General features: G+C 55.2%; 1 protein-coding gene across 4 annotated transcripts in view; it reads left to right on the forward strand.

Annotated features, from left to right (window-relative positions):
- The window catches only part of TMCC2 (transmembrane and coiled-coil domain family 2), a 35,319-nt gene extending 18,598 nt beyond the window's left edge, over nucleotides 1–16,721 (forward strand). For 2 of the 4 annotated variants that reach the window (XM_019649709.1, XM_019649710.1), the window contains exons 3-5: nucleotides 12,439–13,379; nucleotides 14,573–14,708; nucleotides 15,183–16,721. In XM_019649709.1, the coding sequence (XP_019505254.1) occupies nucleotides 12,439–13,379; nucleotides 14,573–14,708; nucleotides 15,183–15,494 (1,389 nt within the window). In that variant the 3' untranslated portion in view covers nucleotides 15,495–16,721. Of the gene's footprint in view, nucleotides 1–3,449; nucleotides 4,383–4,569; nucleotides 5,466–12,438; nucleotides 13,380–14,572; nucleotides 14,709–15,182 lie in introns of those variants that run through there. The other 2 variants (XM_019649711.1, XM_019649712.1) reach the window with 2 other exon arrangements.
- The last annotated feature ends 979 nt before the right edge of the window (nucleotides 16,722–17,700 follow it).

A 17,700-nucleotide genomic window follows, 5' to 3' on the forward strand; every position in this document is an offset into this window, starting at 1 on the left:
TTCGGGGAATAGTAGCCTTCTCTGACGCCCCTTTTCTCTCCAGTGACAGGTGCTGGGATGTTGCAAGCAGCTTGTCTGACTGCTCCTGGCGCCCCAGCCCCTGTTCCCACCTCCAGAGGCTGGCTCACATGCCCCCTGCCCCTTTGTCCTCTTTGACTTTCACCCAAGTCTGGATTTGGGGAGTTCTCACTACATCCTTTTCCACTGCTCCAGATACCCCACCCCTGGGACCCCAGTGCTGGGCCAGTATCCATAACTAGTGAATAATTCAGCACACACAAGCTAACTTAGATCCAAAGTGATACTGTCACCAGGAGGCCTCCTTGGGGCTGCTGGAAAGGCGAACCCTGCCCTGGAAAGACAAGTGCTCTGTAATATTAACTTCATTATATAAGGTTTCTTCCCTGCCTGAGAAGGCAGCTTCACACCCAAATATTATCTGGGTCTCATGACTCCTCAGGGGCTCGGCAGCATCGTGGGCACGCCCCTAGGACATGCTGGTCATCCCATTGACATGTCCCTTTGAGCTTTCCTGGCATCGCCACTCAGTTGAGCAGCATGCTGCAGTTTGCAGAGTGCTTTCACGTACATTCCTTGTTTGATCACCTCAGCTCATGGTAAGCTCTGAGCCCTTGAGGCAGCAGGGCGCCTAGAATTCTGTGTTTCAATCCTCTGCTTTTAGAAAGGAATCCTACATTATTCTTGGCAAATAGGATAGGGTGGAGGGTGCTCTGTTTCCTAAAAATTGCCCAAAAAGGAGATGCAGCTTTTTCTCTCAGTCACTTTTCCTGGACCTGTACCAACGTCCCCTCCCCCAGGAAAATAGAGTGGCTGTGAAGGCGTGGCATTCTCCCTCTTTTCTAAGCCCACCTGACACCACTTCTGATTTTCGTAAGTGACCTAGGTGAGTGGTTCTCTCCACTGCCTGGCACGTGGTTCTTGACTGTGCCTGAGGAGGACTCCCTAAAGAGAAGGGTCTCTGGCATTAGACGGGCAAAGGACCACTGGGTGGTCAAGATGGCCCCCTCTCTCCCTGGAAGCAGCTGAAAGGTGGCGTGGTGTGTGCATGTGATGTTGCCCTATGGCTTGCCTCGCTGTGGCCTTTCTGCCTGCTTCTCCAGCACCTTAGGCTGGGCTTGTCCCTGTGCCCCCAGGAAATATTTCCACCTGGTTCCTCTAGTTCAGCGGTTCTCAACCTGTGGGTCGCGACCCCTTTGGTGGTCGAACGACCCTTTCACAGGGGTCGCCTAAGACCATCGGAAAACAAAAAGATATTTACATTACGATTCATAACAGTAGCAAAATTACAGTGATAGAGTAGCAACGAAAATAATTTTATGGTTGGTGGTCACCACCACATGAGGACCTATATTAAGGGGTCGCGGCATTAGGAAGGTTGAGAACCACTGCTCTAGTTCATCCTGAAGAATGTGAACCTTCTTCCTGCGTTTCCCCAAGGGGTGGCAGGGCTCCTTGGTCACATGTGTTTCTAAGAAAATGTACCTTCTGGCTGGGCCTAAAAGTGAGTGTGTGGGAGGGACTTCAGAATACTGACCCCTTCCCAAACCTCAAAGTCCAAGAGGCGAGCATTAGCGAGGCAGCCTTCCACAGAGGAGTCCTAACTGGATTTTCATGGCACATTTGGTGCCTGAGATTTTGTTTAAGGCCTCACCTTGTATTTTAAGCTACTAAATTAGCAGCTCTTCAGTGTTAGTTTTTGCTCCTAAAGCCTAAGACTTCTCAGATTTCCCATCCTTCAGAATGTGGTCGTGCTCTTTTTTTTCCAAGACAAAAAAGTAAGTCGGAAGATTTGGTGGGGGAGGGACTGAAAAACAATAGCAAGGGCAAAGGAAGAGACGCGAAACAAATTAATATTTAGAGTATTATATTAAAGAGAGAAGGGGTGTGGCGTGAACATTAAGAGAAGAGGAAGAGAAAACTAAACTAAGGGGAACCCAGTGAAAGAGCGGGCTGAGACCTGCTGGATGTGCAGAGTGGAGGGCCTAGTGCACAGGACCTGGGCTTCCTTCCAGTGTCCCCTTCCAGGGTGACAGGAGCCCATCTGTCGTCCCCGGACTCAGGCTAACTTGGAGAAGTTGAGGGAATGAGGCCAGAGGCACCTGCCACAGCTCAGCTGCCTGAGCCTGTGCATCCACAGTGCCTTGGCGGAAATGGGGCCTGCAGCTCTGCCAGGCCACAGAGCAGGTGGCAGAGAAGCCGGGGGATGGCCAGGACTTACCAGGAAGGATACGTAGTGGCACTTAGCCAGCAGCACCTTCTCGTTGCAAAAGGATAGCTGCTTTGTGGCTGCTGTCCTTTTAGAGCTTGTGGCTTTAGCTCCCAGTGCAGCTCTTCCCATGCTCCCATGTGCACTGGCCACTTTCTCAACTTTGCTCCGTATGGCAGCCATTTTTCTGGCTTTTTCTGTCCCAGGGAAAGTCTTCAGGTACCATCTAGAATGACCATGGGGTGTGCGTGTATGCGTGTGCATGTATACACACACAGGTGGTGAGGAAGCCTACATGTCAGTAAAACCTACGACATGTCAGGCATTTTTACTCGTGTTCCCATTTAATCTCACTACAGCCTGGGAGATAATGCGCATGTGTACCATTTTGCAGCCAGGAAAACCAAGACTGGGCTGCAGAGTCTGCAGGGCTCAGCTCATGCACGTTCTCCCCATCTCCCGATGCCGCGGTCTCATTCCTCCAGGCTGCGGCCTCCTCTTGTGGTTGTGAAGAAGCACGCACGAGGCCACACAGCTAGTGAGTGGCAGGGCGAGGATTTACAGCAGGCTTCTGACTCCACACCTCTGTCTTGAGCCAGCGCCCAGGGAACGACATGTCTCCAGGCCTGGGCTTTCCAAGCTCCCCACTCCTCACGTGCTCCTCCCGTTCCTGGTTTGGACACTGAATCTCAGAGCCTGTGGTGACTTGGCCCAGGTGCCTTAGCAAGTCTGGAGCGGAGACCCAACCCCTGGGCTTGTATCACCTTCCCACCATGTCATGAAGCCTTGGGCTCCTTCTCTCCACCCCCAGAGCAGGAAGCTCTGTGTCCATAGCAGATTTGGGAACATTTCTCACTTTTAGAGACAAGAACAGAGTCTAGAGGAAAAGGCATCTCTCTCCTGCTGGCTTGCCTGGCAGACATCCCCTGGTTCCTGTTTGTTCCTTTTCTCTCAGCAGACTATTGGTTCACCTCTGAGCCCCACCTCCCTTTTTCCTGAGGTTCAGTTATTGTGCTGATGGGTAAGTTGTCTCTGGAGGGGAGCCGAACCTCCCATTAGGGAGAGGCCAGATGCCTCGTTGGCGTGACTCTCCTCAGGGTCATCTTGGTGGTGCGATGTGGCCTTGGACGAACTGCTTCCCGGTGCTTCTGAGCCATCATGATTCTCAGCATCCTGGGGAGCCAGACCCCAGGGCTCAGCGTGCTCGGCCCCTCCCCACGCCTGGTCTCCTGCTGCCACTGCCTTCTCCCTTTTCTCCTCCTCCTCTTTTGCTTGTACGGAAAGGTTACAAATCTTAGCTTGGTGGAGCCTAGAAAAGAGGGGACGTGGAGGGTTGTCTTGAGTGTGAGAAGACCAGGCTGTCTCCGTTGCTACTGCGGTAGATGGGACTGTCTTCTGTTGTAGCTAACTGAGAGGATCACTCACTCATTTTACAGACGCAAATATGTAGGGCGGGTCAGTCTTATGCTAGGCACGGTGAAGGGCCTGGACATATTTGAGATCTGATCCTTGCCTTCCTAGGGACAGGAAGACCTAAGACCTGTTTACACATAACCATTATGCAAGAGGGCCAGTGCCTAGTGCCAAAGAATAAAGTAAAACTCAAGCACCATGGGAGGGAGATCATCACTTCTACATGATAAAGCCAGAAGCATTCCCTGATCCCACATCAGAGCTGGCCCCTGAGATTGGAACCTATGTAATGGCTTTTGCTAGGCTCCTGTCCTCAAAAACTCCAAGTCATTGGCCATCACAAATGTTTGTAAGGTTTCCGCAAGCCCAGGGTGTGGGGACTCCTGCTCCTGGTGTTTTGGCTGCAGGACCTGGCACTGGGCCGCAGAGATAGCACTGGGCGCTTCTTATCTCCTCAAACCTTCTTGAATTTGGGACCGCCCCATCAGCGCGATCCACGTTGACCCTCATCAGTACTTAAGCTCTCAGTCCCTCACCAGGCTCAAGTGGGTGCGGAATCCAACTCTGCTCTGGGACGCTGCCCCTGGAGAGACCCGGCAGACCCCGGGGCTCTGTGGCCTCCCACCACCCCCTCCTCGCTGCTTACTTCCCTCAACTGTGGGCCTCTGGCCCCCTCTGCTGGCCACTCCCAGGATTTCCTGCTGAGGCTGTCAAGATGAAGTCTAAGGAGGAAGAGGCTGCTGTGAGTTTGCTGTCATATTTTATTTTGGGTGTTTTTGCTGGGCAGTGCTGTGGGGGCGGGGGTGGGGGGAAGACAGTGAATGGCACGCAGAAGCTAGCGGAGAAATATTAGGTTGTCGGAAAAGTCATGACGCATTTTTGCGACGAAAAACATAGAAACAATACGTCATGACTTTTCCGACAACCCAATAGCTGTAGTAGTGTCCAGAGCAGAAAGTGGATTTCTAGGATAGGACCTCAGGGCAGAGGAATTCCCCTGGTGAGGCTGGCTGTGGTCTGGTTATTGGAGTAAGGAGGGTGCCTTGGGGGCGATAGTGCCGTAAGCCAGTGGGCAGGGCAGCAAGGAGACAGGCAGAGGACTCTCAGCTGAGATGGCTGTGTGAGCCCCCTGCAGGCTCCAGCCCTTCTGGCTTTGGAGAACTCCTCTCAATCCTGGAAGCCTGGCCAGGAGACCCACTTCCATTAGGAGGCTGAAGAAGGGAGTCAATGGGACTGTGCCTCTGCTTATAAGAGGGGCTGTGATGGCGGGAGGCATTTCGGGGCATGCCAGATGGGAGGGGACTGGCAGAGTACCTATTTGGGTGGGTGAATGATGTAGGTGCACACGTCCCCATGAGCTCCCCTCTACCTCCATCCTGGGACTAGAGTTCCTCTCCCCTCACCGTCCTCGACTAGAGTTGCTGCCTGTCCTCATGCACACTGAACTCACGGTGGCAACAGCTGGACTTGGGGATATGCAGGGTGCTGTGGGGGGTATCTCATCAGAGCTTAGTCTTTCCACCTGCTCGGTGATCCCTGCTGTCTCCCTCCAGATGGGAAGGAGCAGCCGGGAGCCCCGGAGGAGGGGAAAATCTCCCAGAGCGATCCGCCTCTAATCCCTGGGCTGGGCCTCAGACTAGAGATGGCGGCTGCAGAGCCTGGGAGCTTGGGCACCCCTGCTCGCAGACCCTGGCTTCCCTTAGCAAGCCCAGCGCTGCCCAGGGACTGTGATCCTGAGGGCCTGTCACAGCCTGCAGAAAGCTGGGGCCTCGGAGCCCCCGGCACCCCATTGCCAGCACCGCTTCGGGAAATGGTACCCACACAGGTGAGTTCCCTGGTGGGTGGAAAGAGAGAAGCTCGTGGGTGGGGGACTGATGGGAGAAAGCCACTTCTGCAGAGTTTGTCAGGCAGGCTTTGCTCACCCTCTGGCTTCTCAGAGGGTGGGGCCCCCTCTTCTCTCCATTACAGAGAACGCTTTGTGGATGGGAGAAGGGATGAGCACGAGGCCTCCCGGCTTAGGGTGACGAGTGCTGGGAGGGCCCTTGGTGTTAAGTGAGGGGGCCTTGTGCAGAAGGACCAGTAAAACCTGGCACGATGCTTCCAGAAACATGTAGCCGTTTGTCACTCCACTTGGGGCCAGAGGAGCTGATGTGGAGTGAAGTGGAAGGGGAGGTGCTCCTGGTTGTGGTGGTTTCTGTCCCCAGAGAAACAGTGACGGGGAGGGCGAGTGTGAAGGTCCAGTGAGCACTGACCCCAGGTGGACAGTGGGACAGCCCAGCGTTGGGTGCTTGGAGCTTTTGGAGAATCCAGAAGATGGAAAATGGAGGAGACCCCAAGGTGGGAGGGCAGTTTCAGGGGCCAACCAGCAGTCTGTGGGTCTGAGGAGACAGAGAGGACTGCAGGACATTTGTGTGGACAAAAGGGCATTGTTCTCGGCAGGGCAGGGAATGAGGCAGCTGAGGGGAGGGTGTGGTTTTGACCAGAACGCAGGGGTGGACCTAAAGGAAAGGGCCGGAAGCTGAGGGCTAGATGAGAGGACTGTCGCTGCCCAGGAAGAAGAGGGGCCCTTAGGCCAGGGTGGGCGGAGGCACCCCCAGGCTGCAGGAGGAAGCTGATTGAAACCCCACCCAGTGTGTGGCTGCCCTGAGATTGTAGGTGCTGCACGGTGGGGCGAGTGAGTACATTTCCTCGTCTGTATAAACTCTGCACCCTGAAATCCTTGCAGCAGCATGAGATTCCTTGTAAAACCACCAAGGGCCTGTCATGTTGCAGTCGAGCCAAGAACCGTGGGCACCTGCCCTTTGAGTCCCCTGTGTGGTGGCTGGGGCCTTGCTGCAGGAGTGTTTCACTCTACCGCGATGCACAGACCCAGGTGGACATACTGCACTTGCATGTGAGCCTTTGCCTCCTCGGCCTCTGGAGAAAAGCTGCTTAGGCTCCCAGGCACCAGTGGAACCACTGGGTGGGCCGACGCCACCCCCTTTCCCCTCCCCGATGCCTTTCCCGGCCTGGGAGTGCTTTTGGTTAACTGTGATGCCTGCATGTCCCCACCAGGAAGAGAAAGAGCCAACGGCCCAGCCGCTGTGCCACTGACGCCAGGACCAAGGGCTGGGGTGATTTTTCCAGCCTGCTCTGGCTGGAATGCCAGATTGGTATGGGAGATGTTGGGTTTTCTCCCTCCCAACTTCACCATAAGGTCAGACTGGCTCTTCGTGCAGAAAGATTTTAGCTGACCATGAATTTTCCTCTCCATCTGGCCTAGCATACCTCCCTTTCCCTCTGGGAACTCATAGAAAAAGGAAATCTGGGTGTTCTCCATCCCGAGAAGGGTGCTCAAATCAGAGTCACAGGGCCAGAAGTCAGCAGATGGAAGCATCTCGCTGAGTCACCCAGGCCTGACAGCTCACGTCATAGTCGCCTGCTGGTCCCTTAGCCACTGGAAGCCCAGGCCCTGCTCAGGGCAGCATCCTGTGTGGACCTCGACCCATGTGGCCAGACCCACAGACAAGGCAGGCTTGACACCGGACTCCCGTGTTCCCCACCCTAGGAGGGGACCTGAGGGCCATCTGTCCCCAGATGACAGGGCTGCCCTGCTCTCCTAAGGGGAAACATGGGAGCCCCAAAGCTTTTTTTTTTTTTTTGTCTAAGAGTGACCTACCTTAGTGTTGGCTTTCCAACCTCTGAGCAGATGGCTAAGGCAGGAAGTCCCCATCTCCATGTCAGCTGTTCTGGGGACCCTAACAGGAGCACTTTGTAAATCTAGGAAGGTGCTGCTTGTCCCTGGGGGAGGAGAGTTAGGCTAGGAGCCCTCTGCAGTCTCTTGGGAACCTGGGAGCACAGGTGTGGAGCACACACTGTAGCAAGGACCCTACCCGTCCCACAAGGACCGAGTTTCCCGTGAGCCTGGATGCTTCCTGTCTGATAGTGTCTACGGTGTGCTGCTAGCCTCAGGGATCCAGGCCGTTGGGCTTGGATTCAGAGGAGGTGCCGCTGTCTGGTGCCTGGGCCCGGTTAACACTCGGACATGAGCTCTAAGGCCTGGCGGGAGGCCCACGGAGGCCAGGGAGCCAGGGCTGGGAGCTCCTGTAATCTGGCTGAGCACCTAATCCTGCTTTACTTAGAATGGCTGGGAAGGGGTAGGGAGGAGAGGCCAGGGCCCTACCAGGCCATGCGGAGGGGTGCTCCCAGGTGTCTGGGCTGTGGGCGGGTCTCACCAGAGCAGGGAGAGGAAAAGGGAAAGTTGGGCCCCAGGCACTTCAGAACGTCGCAGCTCTGGCTCTTCCAGAACATTCATCAGCGCTTCTTGGAGCTCAGTCTCTGTGTAGAACAAGGCCCTTGATCCAAGCCCTGGCTGGTGGGCACCCTGCCCAGGGAGCGTGCCATGGCCTCCCTAATTGCCTGGCATGGGAGGGGGTCATGGGAGAGGCATGGCTCTCCCTCCACAGCCTCCTCTTCTTAGAACTTGCCCAGCCTGTGCATGGGGGTTAATGCTGGGGTCAAGTACCTATGGAGTGTCCAACCCTTCTCAGGCAGGAGAGTAGGGTGAGGGGGCAGTGGTACTGGGGCCACAACTCCAGGTGTGGTGCTGGCGGCCGGGCATGGACAGAGGGCCCGGGCATGTGAGGCTCTGTGACAGGGGCAGTGGCACCTTTGTAGCCCACCCACTGCCATGCTACAGGCAAGTGGGAGTTTCGCCTGCTAGTGACCAGGAGTCGAGTGATAAGCAGTGCTCTTCTTTTTCAGTCACCCAGCCCCAGGACAGGGGTTGGGAGTGTTAGAAACAGCTTCCACTCTTAAAAATGTGATTGTAAGACGAAGGACCCAGCTACCCTCCCACAGACCCACTCCACAGTAGGACATTGGTTGGACCTGCGGCCCAGGCCTGTAGGTTGGAAGACCCTGGCCTGCTGCACCTGGGATGTGCAAGCATCACCTCTGCCTAGTTCCAGAATATTCTCATCACCCCCAAAGGAAACCCATACCCAGTCAGCAGTCACTCCCCACTTCTCCCTCCCCCAGCCTCTGGTAACCACTCATCTGCCTTCTGTCTCTGTGGATTTAACTATTCTGAGCATTTCATGTAAGTGGAGTCATTGAATATATGACTGTTTGTATCTGGTTTCTTTCACTTGGTGTAATGTTCTCCAGGTTCGCATGTTATAGCATGTGTCAGTACATGGTTCCTTTTGTGGCCAAATTATTCCGTTGGATAGATAGACCAATTCCGTTTACCCATTCAACTGATTAATGGACATTTGAGTTGTGTCCACCCTCTGGTTACTGAGAATAGTGCCGCTGTGAATATATGTGACAAGTATTTATTTGAATATCCATTTTCAGTTCTTTTGGGTGTACACCTAGGAGTGGAATGGCTGGGTTACTGGGTAACTCTGTGTTTAGCTTTTTGAGGAACCACCAAACTGTTTTACACAGTGGCCGCACCATTTTACAGTCCCACCAACGAAGTAGGGAGTTCTAATGTTTCCACGTCCTCGCCAACACTTGTTTTCCTTTTTAAAATTATAGCTGCTCTAGTGTGTGTGAAGTGTCACTTAATTTATTCTTATTTGTTTTTGAGCACCTGCTGTATTCCCTGAGATTATACTGTCACTGTTGCCTTCACTCAGTGTCTCGTTTCATCCACTTGACAACCCTCTGAGGTAGGTAGAATTGTACCCCTTTTCTAGATGACAAAGCTGAGTCCCAGGAAAGTTAATGTCGTATCCAAGGGCACAAAGCTGATAAGTGACAGAGGCAGAATTCTAAATAGGTGTCTGACTCCAAGTATAGTGCTTTTTCCATTTTTTGGGAGTGGGACAAATCCGTTTCTCCTTTTCTCATACTCTGCTTTTTCCATCCCTCCTAACAGCTTTTTATCATTTTCTTCTTATGCTTTCACTTTTCTTTCTTAAGCACCCTCCTTGGTTCTCTTTCTCTCGGCCATCCTGTCTCCCTTCAGTCCTGAAAGGACATTGCTGCTGTGAGGAGGGGAGGGCATGGAGAACTGACCCTTCTTCCAACATGCCACCTCCTCCATCGGGAGGAGAGCAAAGGGGATGCACTGACGACCAGCAGGCATGGCAGATCTCGGTGAGGGGCAGCAAGGGGCTGGTTTCCTGCTCAGGACTCCCAGGGCAGAGAAGGGGGCGGGCCAGGGGGCCAGGACCCTAGCCCTAGACCACTTCAGCTCACTATCAGGCCCCAGCTGGTTTTCCCAGAGTGCGTGCTGTCCTCTCATTCGCGGGGACCCCACGGCCAGCTTCAAGTCCGCTTTTCCATTTGTAAGCTACACAGACTCCAAATCGGGGAAAAGACTCCAGGCTACCAGAGCAGAGCTAATTTATAGTCAGTCCCTCGTAGTCCTGAAGCACTTTGGCTTTTCACAACATTTTTCGAGTCCATGTCTCATTAGCTCCTCCCACAGCCCTGCAAGTTGCTGGACAGACGCTCTCCTTATGAAGATGAGCAAACGGCCTACCACTGAGCACCAAGCAGTGATGCAGCCAGGCCCAAACTCAGTTTCTAGATATTCTTTCCCACAGGAAGAGCGTGGAAAAGAGGGGAAGGATGGTTGTGTTTCTTTGGGAAGCACAGTGGCCTTATAAGAGGGTCAGTTTATTTAATTTAAAAGCCATGCGTGTCTCAGTTGGTTAAGAGCTCACTCAAGAGTGCGAGCGCCGAGCAACAGCGGTTCAAGTCCCAGCCTGAGCTGAGCTGCCGCTGAGCTGCCAACAGGTGGCAGGATGGCTCAGCCAAAAAAAAAAAAAAAATATATATATATATATATATATATATATATATATATATATATATAAAGCCATGAGTTGCATATAGAATTTAATTTTGTGTAGTTCAATATCTATATTGTAGTATCAATATTGAGTAAATCTGTTGGTATAACCTCCTAAATACATTTTATCCCCCACCCCCAAAAAAAGAATTGTGCTACCTACCTAGACCCAGGCGGCTTTTGTGAGTGCCTTCTCTATGCCTGCAGTGTGCTCAGTGCTTGCTAGAGCTCATCCTACGAAGGACCTGAGAGTAGATACGAATATCCCCATGTCACAGGTGGGGACACCAGTGAACAGGACAGTTGAGAGATGGGCTGTTGGCTGTCATGGCCGGGAACAGCATAGGAGGAAGGGGTTTAACTGCAGGATTGGTTTTAAGTCAGACTGGTGTGACAGTTAGACCTGGGGACAGATCATGAGAGGGACTGTGGAATTGGCTCCTCTGGCATACCAGCTCAGAAAGTCAGAGGCGTGGGTTCCTGAAGGTATGAGCCGGGGAACAGAAGGGGAGACCCCAAGTAACTGTAAGAGGAAAGTGACTTCAGGGCATCGGTGGTGGAACTGTGACCTGAAAAGGCTCCAGAGGAAGCCCGGGGAGGAGCCGCCCTCCCTCCCCCCCCTCCGGCTCCCACGTTTGGTGGGGCTATTGTTTTCAAATACCTTTGCACCTCGGTAGACATCAAGCCTGGTGACTTCTGCCTGTAATTGGCACGGGCTGTTTCCAGTTCTGGTGCTCGTGACTGGACAACTGTCGTTGTGTTTAACCCCTTCCCCCACATACACCTCACCCCGCCTCTGCCCCTACCCTACATATAAAGCGTGATGATCTGAGCCAGCCCTACCGGGGTGTGCTCTGTGTAAAAATACATGGGGTTGAGCCATTTCCTGCTGCTTCCGCTGTGGCATGGCGATAAGACACTGGGGGCTCGGCTGTGGAAAGAGATCTTCCAACAGGCCGAGGGGGAGCTGGCCCTGGGAGAGGGGGCCCCAGGCCCACCCGCTGCCATCTGACCTGTTTTCTCCATCTTTCCTAACTTCTGTAACCTTTCCTTCCTTTCTCTCCCTGCCCCCCCCCATCCTTTCTCAGTCTCTCACGTTTCTTTGTGCCACCTCGATGCCCTGGGGAAGCCTGCCCGTCTGCTGTTGAGGAAGAGGGGCTGTCGTCTCCTTCTTGCACATCCACCCCCTTCCCAGCTGGGCAGTTAGTACCCTTGGGCTCCCGGACTGCTCCCTGCTTCCCTTGGCCTGTGGGTTACTTCTGGGACTCGAGTTTTTGGGGACCTGGCCAACAGGACGGGTCGGGGGGTGTACTCTTCTCCTGGTTCTGGGAGACAGGGCAGGGCTGGGTGCTCCCACCATCATGAAGCGGAAGAGATTGCTGACAACTCCAGAGAACTGGAAGGTAACAGGCCAGGAGGGGCGTCAGCAGGGACGGGGGTGGTGACCCACCGAACTGCATTAGAGAAGACGGGGCAGGGAGGGCAGGGAGGCTTCCTGTGCCTGCACTGGGTCCAACGTGTAGGCTGCGGTCAGCTCTGAGGGAGAGGCCTCCTCAAGGCAGGAGCCTTATGGGGAGGTTGGGTCCAGAGGGACAGTTGGTCTCATCCCTGAGAAACCAAGCCTCTGACTCTTCAGTGAAGCCTCAGACCTGCTTGGGTCATGTGATGGAGCAACAAGAGTTCTGTCTTCATAGCTGTGTGGCCCTGAGCAACTTGTTTGAACGCTCTGGCCTGAAGGAGGAACAGATCTGCCTAGACTGCGCTTCAGGGATGTTGCGGGGGTCAGTTAGGTAACAGATAACAGGTAGATAAATGGCGGCTGTAAGGGAATACTGTTGTCATTGTTGTTCTCTTGGACTCTTTCCCTGAAGTTTCCTGTTCATCCACATTCGTTTTCTAGGCAGAGACTCCAGGTCCAGAGGTGTCAGGGCACATGAGGGACTGCTGCCAGCCCCTCCCATGTCTCCACGGATTTACCCAGACTTCCTCTGCTTGCCTTCTTCCCCAGGTGGACAAGGGAGACCTTGTGGCCCTGAGCCTTCCCGGTGGCCCCGGCCATGGGGACATTGATGGCCCCATCAGCCTGGACGTGCCTGACGGGGCCCCGGACCCCCACCGCACCAAGGCCGCCATCGACCACCTGCACCAGAAGATCCTCAAGATCACGGAGCAGATCAAAATCGAGCAGGAGGCGCGGGATGACAACGTGGCGGAGTACCTGAAGCTGGCCAACAACGCGGACAAGCAGCAGGTGTCGCGCATCAAGCAAGTGTTCGAGAAGAAGAACCAGAAGTCCGCCCAGACCATCGCCCAGCTACACAAGAAGCTGGAGCACTACCGCCGGCGCCTGCGCGAGATCGAGCAGAACGGGCCGTCCAGGCAGCCCAAGGACGTGCTCCGGGACATGCAGCAGGGGCTGAAGGACGTGGGCGCCAACGTGCGCGCGGGCATCAGCGGCTTTGGGGGCGGCGTGGTAGAGGGCGTCAAGGGCAGCCTCTCAGGCCTCTCGCAGGCCACCCACACCGCTGTGGTGTCCAAGCCCCGGGAGTTCGCCAGCCTGATCCGCAACAAGTTTGGCAGCGCGGACAACATCGCCCACCTGAAGGACCCTCTGGAGGACGGGCCCCCCGAGGAGGCGGCCCGGGCGCTGAGTGGCAGCGCCACACTCGTGTCCAGCCCCAAGTATGGCAGCGATGACGAGTGCTCCAGTGCCAGTGCCAGCTCGGCTGGTGCGGGCAGCAACTCCGGGGCAGGGCCCACCGGGGTGCTGGGGAGCCCCAAGTCGAACACGTTGTATGGGGCCCCTGGAAACCTGGACGCTCTGCTGGAAGAGCTGCGGGAGATCAAGGAGGGACAGTCCCACCTGGAGGACTCAATGGAGGACCTGAAGACTCAGCTGCAAAGGGACTACACCTACATGACCCAGTGCCTGCAGGAGGAGCGCTACAGGTAGGTGCCTCCTCCACCCTCGCCGCTGCCCCGTGACCCCAATCATGAGGTGACAAGCACCAGGTTTCAGACTCTGAGTTGTGGAGGCAGGTAGAGGAGCTTCTAGAAGGGTCCTGGGCTGCTGGAAGGGGCCAGGAAGAGGTCCTGAGGAGCCTTCCTCCGGACTGCTCAGAGCAGCTGGGAGATAGGATTATGGGACCTACCGAAGGAAGGCTGTGCCTGTCTTCAGCATCCCGACTTGATGGTTATGTGGTCAGTGTGCAGAAGGGGAAACTGAGACCAGCTACATGGCCTCTCCTCTGGAGAGACTGGTTAAGAGCACTGACTCTGGAGCCAGGTTACCTGGGTTCAAATTGAGCTCTACCATTTACTGTTCACCTTGAGCAAAGTCATGATCACCCTCTGCACCTGGTTCCCTTGTGAGGCAGAAATATTGGGTTGCCGGGAAAGCCATAACGTATTTTTCTATGGTTTTCAATGAAAAGATGCGTCATGACTTTCCCGACGACCCCGTCACATAAATCTCCATGCATGGGGTCTGTGAGGATGAAATGAGGCCACGTCTGTCAAGTCAAAGTGTGTAAATTCCTGGCACGGCCGGTGCTCATCGAGCTGGAGATCCTTCCTCCCGCTCCCGCCCTGCCCCTCTGCTCCGTGCCTCTCGTGTGGCATTTGGCACTTGCTCCCTGGGACTCTGGGGGATCTTTTCCTTAGCACGTTTTCTTGTTTATATGTATGAAGAAGATTTGGAAAATTAAGGGGGAACCCTGCCTGAAAACCAGCCACCCCCACTTCATAGTCATCTTTCAATATTTGTGCCTTCAGAGCAGGATTGTTCTCCATATCCCTGTGTGCCGGGTACCCAGGAGAGCCTCTTAGCTCAGGGCGAATTCCTTAATCTCTCTGTGCCTCAGTGTTCTCATCTGTAAAACGGAGGTGACACTAGTGCTTACCTCGTGGGGATAAGCGATGATGCTGTTGAGATAATGCGGGTGAAATGCTCAGCACAGTGCCTGCACATAAGTTCTGCGTAAATAGTACTTGCGTTGTGGTCGCTACTGTTAAAATTGGGCTGGGGCGAAACACATGAGGTGGGCTGAGTTACTGCTGAGCATGAATGGAATTGGCCCTGGGCGGGGAGAGCAGCAGGGCTCGGGAACCGGCACCGGTGTCACACCTCCTCCCTCTGCCAGGTACGAGCGGCTGGAGGAGCAGCTCAACGACCTGACGGAGCTTCACCAGAACGAGATGACCAACCTGAAGCAGGAGCTGGCCAGCATGGAGGAGAAGGTGGCCTACCAGTCCTACGAGAGGGCTCGGGACATCCAGGTACCACCAGGGACTGACCTTGGGGAGGCCCCAGACGTGCTGATAGAGCTGGCGGCAGCCGGAGGGTGAGGGTTTAGCAGGTGGGGGACGATGGGCACAGGCTGTTCTGTCGGCTGAGGCAGATGGGCACAGGGATGAAAAGGGCGGTGTGAGGTGGGATGCCGGTAAGAGCGCGTCGGGCCTGAGGCAGAGCGTGTGCATCTGCGCGAAGGCGAGCTGACGGGTGAGGGCCTCCCATGCCCGCAGCTCTGACGGCAGCCTTGCCAGTGAATAACCGGAACTTCCGGTGCCTGAAGGGGTAGCTGGGATTGGACCCCCTCCTCCCCTTCCCGTTTCCCACGAGCCTCCCCACACAGGCATCAGGAAAGGACCTGCCGCCAGCTGCAGCTGGTCAGCCTCTAGCTGCCTGGCCTTTGGAGGGGTGCCCCCTGTGCATTGTCCCCCTCTTATGTGCCCACCCCTCTACCCCCACAGGAGGCTGTGGAGTCCTGCCTGACCCGGGTCACCAAGCTGGAGCTGCAGCAGCAGCAGCAGCAGGTGGTGCAGCTGGAGGGCGTGGAGAATGCCAACGCGCGGGCACTGCTGGGCAAGTTCATCAACGTGATCCTGGCGCTCATGGCCGTGCTGCTGGTGTTCGTGTCCACCATCGCCAACTTCATCACGCCCCTCATGAAGACGCGCCTGCGCATCACCAGCACCGCCCTCCTGGTCCTTGTCCTCTTCCTCCTCTGGAAGCACTGGGACTCCCTCACCTACCTCCTGGAGCACGTGCTGCTGCCCAGCTGAGTGGCCAGCCAGTCCCTACCCCATGCTCTCCTTGGCCCCCAGCTGGCCATGCGTCTCCGCGGGGACCTTGGGACTCCAGACTCCCTTGGACTTCTTCATATGTCCGGTGTGGCCTCCTGCCCAAACTGTCCATTCCAGCAGTTCCTACGCCTTCTCTGTTCTTGCTTCTGTCCAACGCCTTCTCCCTGTTGGCCTGAAGGGAGCCTTGAGGCAGCACTGACTGGAGGCAGTGGGGACATCGGTGTCCCAATGGAGCAGAGGAGGACACTGGGATGGACTGTTTTGATTATTTACAGTCACACAAGGACTTCTCGCAGCTGACTTGGGTGCCGCCCGTCTGGAAGGCCAATGAGAATAGGAGCAGGAGAGGGCCATGCGTCCGCTTTCCCGGGGAAGAGCCCACCCTGGTGGCAGCCACGCTCCCTCCTGTGGAGATGGTCGGGAAGAAGACGAGCGCCAGGGGAGGCTCTGCTGGCCCCAGAGAGAGCAGCGAAGAGAGGGGGACGCTCCCCAGCCTTGGCCGGCTGCTGGGCCAAAGAGCTTCCTGCCTCCAGAGCTGGCTTGAGGCTGGGTTCTGGCTGGGATCTTCTGGGAGCCGAAGGATTCAGGTTCTGGAGGCCAGTGGGTGTGGCTTTGGGTTTGGGTTTTTCCTGTTATTCTTTCTGCCCGTCACTGGATCTGCTCTTTTCAGGGAAACAGGCCCCTAGGCCCCCGATCCGCAGCCTGAGCCCTTAGGCCTCTGGGAGCAAGTTAGGTTCTATTTATTTATTTATTTGTTCCTTTGTACCTTATCCCCACTGAGCTCCAGGGAGAGGTCTGCCCCTGTCCCCTCTCTGAAGCCAGGGCTTATTCTTGGCTGTCAGGCACTTCCGTACCATCTACCCTCCAGATAATCCTGGCTGGGAGGTGTGGGGTAAAGCCACCAGGCCCCTCTCCCAAGCAGCCCTGAGCCAGGCTGCAAGGAGCAAAGCCTCTCTTTTATACATCTATTTATTTTGTATGTGTGTGTTTGTGTGGAGGAGGTTGTTTGTTGCTTTATTTTTTTAAGGCTCTGGAGTGTTGTGTATGGTTTCTCTTCACATCCTCCCCTCCCCATGGGGACTTCCAAGAAGAGAGGGGATTTCTTGGAAAAGGAGAGAGAAATCCCCTAGAATAGGGGAGAGCAGTGGCTGCCAGCTGTTGTGGACCTTCCCGAGAAATAAATATCCTCTAAATTTTCAAACCATTCTCTCTGGTGCTGGTTGATTAAGCTGTCTCCATGGAAACCACCGAGTCTTTCCCCACACTCAAACATCCTGAGTAACACAGACTGGGGGCCCTACCTGTCGTCCTGAGGTCTTCTTCCTTCAGTATCCAACACTGAACAAGGCATCGTCCACCCTTCCCATCTGCTTTGCGTGGCCAAAGCTCTGGCCTAAGTGATAGGGAAGTGAGATGACACCCACCCCATCCAGACCTCCTGGAGTGCTTTCCAGGAGGAGGGGAAGGGAGAGAGATTTCCATAGCTTGGAGAAGGTGAGCAGCTAGAGGCCTGGACGACAGCAGTCATATCCAGGTGTGGCCACAAGAAGGCAGCAAAGTCCTTAACCTTTTCTTACGCTTCAGCCCCCAAGGGGCCTCTGTTGAAGTTAGCTTGGCCTTATCAGTGCTGTCCAGCCAGAGCACCTGCTTGCCAGGAGCTGGAGCTTGGCCTTGAGTGTAGAGGCCAGGCCCTCTGTGGCTGCATGGCTGCATCTCCCACCCCTGGCAGTTAAGGGCACTCACAGAAGGCACTGGATTCCCAGCAGAAACCCTGTGGGAGATTTGGGGCATCACCCGAGCCTCCCTACCAGGAGGAGAGGCTGGCCTTCAGCATCATGGGAGCAGGAGATGTGGGGAAAACACCTACCCCAGAGTCCTGGCCCATAATTAGTGCACCTGTGGCCAGCTCCCATCCTCAACCTGGGCCCCAATTTACATCGAGGCTCTGACATTCTGTGGTTCTGTAGGTCTGAGAAGTAAAAAATTTAGTTATCTCCATGACCTTGGGCTGGAGGGCACTCCAGGAGTCAGGGACCAGGCCCCAATACCATCAGAAAGTACTATGCTGGACCGTGAGGAGGATGACACTGACAAGTCATCCTCACCTTCTGTGACCATGGAGGGGTTTCACCAGGTGACCTTACGAGGCCTTCCAACAGTGTCACTCCAGGACCCTGCACCCCCC

The sequence above is a fragment of the Hipposideros armiger genome, unplaced genomic scaffold, assembly GCF_001890085.2.
Source record: "Hipposideros armiger isolate ML-2016 unplaced genomic scaffold, ASM189008v1 scaffold_134, whole genome shotgun sequence".
Taxonomy (NCBI): Eukaryota; Metazoa; Chordata; class Mammalia; order Chiroptera; family Hipposideridae; genus Hipposideros; species Hipposideros armiger.